This window comes from Plasmodium reichenowi, chromosome 13, assembly GCF_001601855.1.
Source record: "Plasmodium reichenowi strain SY57 chromosome 13, whole genome shotgun sequence".
Lineage (NCBI taxonomy): Eukaryota > Apicomplexa > Aconoidasida > Haemosporida > Plasmodiidae > Plasmodium > Plasmodium reichenowi.
The window spans coordinates 1,072,301-1,075,219 of NC_033658.1; the positions used below are offsets into that span (position 1 = coordinate 1,072,301).

General features: G+C 18.0%; 1 protein-coding gene across 1 annotated transcript in view; it reads right to left on the reverse strand.

Annotated features, from left to right (window-relative positions):
• Window positions 1-209: 209 nt before the first annotated feature.
• Window positions 210-2,919, reverse strand: part of PRSY57_1325900 (putative membrane protein) — a gene marked incomplete at both ends in the record, with an annotated part of 3,981 nt that continues 1,271 nt past the window's right edge. The window contains one exon of the mRNA XM_020115169.1: window positions 210-2,919. This exon is cut by the window's right edge and continues 1,271 nt beyond it. Coding sequence (XP_019970092.1) covers window positions 210-2,919 — 2,710 coding nt within the window.

Consider the following 2,919-nt stretch of genomic DNA (forward strand, 5'->3'; position numbering starts at 1 on the left):
AAAAAAAAAAAAAAAAAAAAAATTTTAAAAAACAAAGTATAAAAAAAAAAAAAATAAAAAATAAAAATATAATAAAATTAAATTTTTTTTTTTTTATAAAAAAAAAAAAAAAAAAAAAAAAAAAAAAAAAAAAAAAAAAAAAAAAAAAAAATAATAATAATCCATATATATTACATATATTATATATATATATAATATTTTTTTTTTTTTTATGTCATTTCCTTCATTTTGAAGGTCAAGGAATATATGGACTTGTTAGCAAATGATTTCATATATTCATTATATGATTCATCTTCATACATTTTATTTTTCAAAGAATAATTTAATATATACTGGTAATGTTGAATAGCTTGAGAAATAAAAAATCGATCTTCAACTGTTGATAAAGTTTTACATACATAAAAATATATATCAAAATAATATTGTTTTTCTTCATTATTTTGAAAAATTAGTTTTTTATTGATCATATCATTTTCTTTTTTACAATATGTACTTAAAAAAGAAAAGTAAAATTGTACTATTTGTAATATTATATGTTTTTGCTCATTAGTTAAAGGGCCCCTAATATTATCATCAAAGTCGCCGTTTATTTGTATGTTTGTATTTGTTTGTATGTTTGTATTTGTTTGTATGTTTGTATATGTTTTTATATTTGTATATGTTTTTATATTTGTATTTGTTTTTATATTTGTATTTGTTTTTATATTTGTATTTGTTTTTATATTTGTATTTGTTTGTATATTTTTCATTTTTTCGTTTAAATATATATTTTCATTAAACGTGTTGAACTTTTTACATATAAAAATATCCTTTAAAAGAAGAGCACATTTTAAAGCAATTTCTCTTTTATATGATACGTACTGATCATTTTGTAAATATTTTAAAGGATGACTTAAAGAATTAATTATTTCCATATAATTTTGTAAATATATATCAAAAGTTTTAGTAAAAAAATTAAAGTAAAAATATGATTGCATACTATTTATTAAAATATCCAAATGTAATGTTGTTTGTTTAAATAAAGAAAAATATTCTAAACTTTTTTTTTTATATTTTTTCATTTTTTCAAATAGATATAATATTTCATTATAATTATAACACAAATAATGTATCCTATGTTTATACTCTAATATATTTTTTTTTTTTTTTTTTTCTTCTTCTGTTGTATATAATTTGTCAATTTCATCATTTATTTTTAATTCTGTTATTTTATCCATTTTGTGTTTATTATTTTTGTCTTCCTTTTCCATATTTTCTTTTATGAGTTTTTCATCTTGAAGCAAATAAACATATTCTTCATTATCTCTGTGTTTACAAAACATTTTATAAATTTTCTTTATTTTTTTTAAAGCTTCCTCATGATACGGTGATGAATAAAAGTTACAAATATAAAAATTAAAATGTATAAAAGGTACACTATCAAACTGAAAAATGTTAACAAATTCTTCAAAATAAGTGGTATCTATATTTATTATTATTATCTTATTCGTTTTTTTATGTATTATATGAATAATATTTTTTACTATTTGATTATCTTCTTTAAATTTGATTTCAAAGAATTTAAAAAAAGACATATTTTCATAAAAGGTGTTAACCATAAAAGTGTTATTTTTTTCATTTTTTTCATTTATTTCATTTTTTTCATTTTCTTCTTCTTCTTCTTCATTATAAAAACGTGGATAATTTTTATCTTTTAATATATTATCATATATAAAATCATATATTATATTTTTATCATATATGTTTATTTTATTTTCAAATGTACATATGTTTTTTTTTTTTTTTTTTTCAAATAATGATTTGCAAGTATCATATGAAGTATATATTATTTCACTAATATTTATTACATTATTCAAAATAATTGTAATATCTTTTTGTGTATTATTTTTACAATCATAAATAAAAATTTGATCTTCTATCTGTTCCTCGACTTTCTTATGTAACCCATTTATTAAGAAATTATAATCATTTTCATTTTTTTCTTCTTCTTCACCTATTTTCATGTGATTTATTTCTTTTTCTTCTTCACATATTTTCATATGGTTTATTTCTTTTTCTTCTTCACCTATTTTCATATGGTTTATTTCTTTTTCTTCTTCACCTATTTTCTTATGGTTTATTTCTTTTTCTTCTTCACCTATTTTCATATGGTTTATTTCTTTTTCTTCTTCACATATTTTCATATGGTTTATTTCTTTTTCCTTAGAAGAATTATATTTATTTTTCAATATGCCAAATATATTTTTCATCTTATCATGTTTTGTATAAATATTATCATCTATATTTTTATATATATTTACACTATAATTTACTTGTGAATAATTCAAATAATTATATTTTAAATATATAATATAAACTTCTAACAAATTTCTATATGTCATATATTTATATTCTAATATTTTTCTTTTCTCTTTTTCTTTTTTTAAACAACAACACAATCTGTATACATCTTTCACAATATAAAAACACACCCATAATAAATATTCATATATAGATAACAAATGAACATCTAAAAATATGTAACCGCACTCGTTTATATTGTTGTAAAGTGAACAAAACATGTTGACGATTCTATTAACTTTTTCATTAATCGACAGGTTATTCTTTGTTCTCTCACAACAAAAAGAAATATCACTATTGTTTATATTGTCATTTGGATTAAACATATTATCATTTGTATTGTTCATATTGTCATTTGTATTAAACATATTATTATTTGTATTAAACATATTATCATTTGTATTAAACATATTATCATTTGTATTGTTCATATTATCATTATTATTGGTTTCCAATTTTGTAAATTTTTCGTCCTTTTCATTTGATAATATATGAACATGTTCCGATTCTTTATATATAGGTGTATCATCCCTCTTAATACTTTCCTTTTCGTGATTTTTTTTTTTTTTTTTTTTTTTT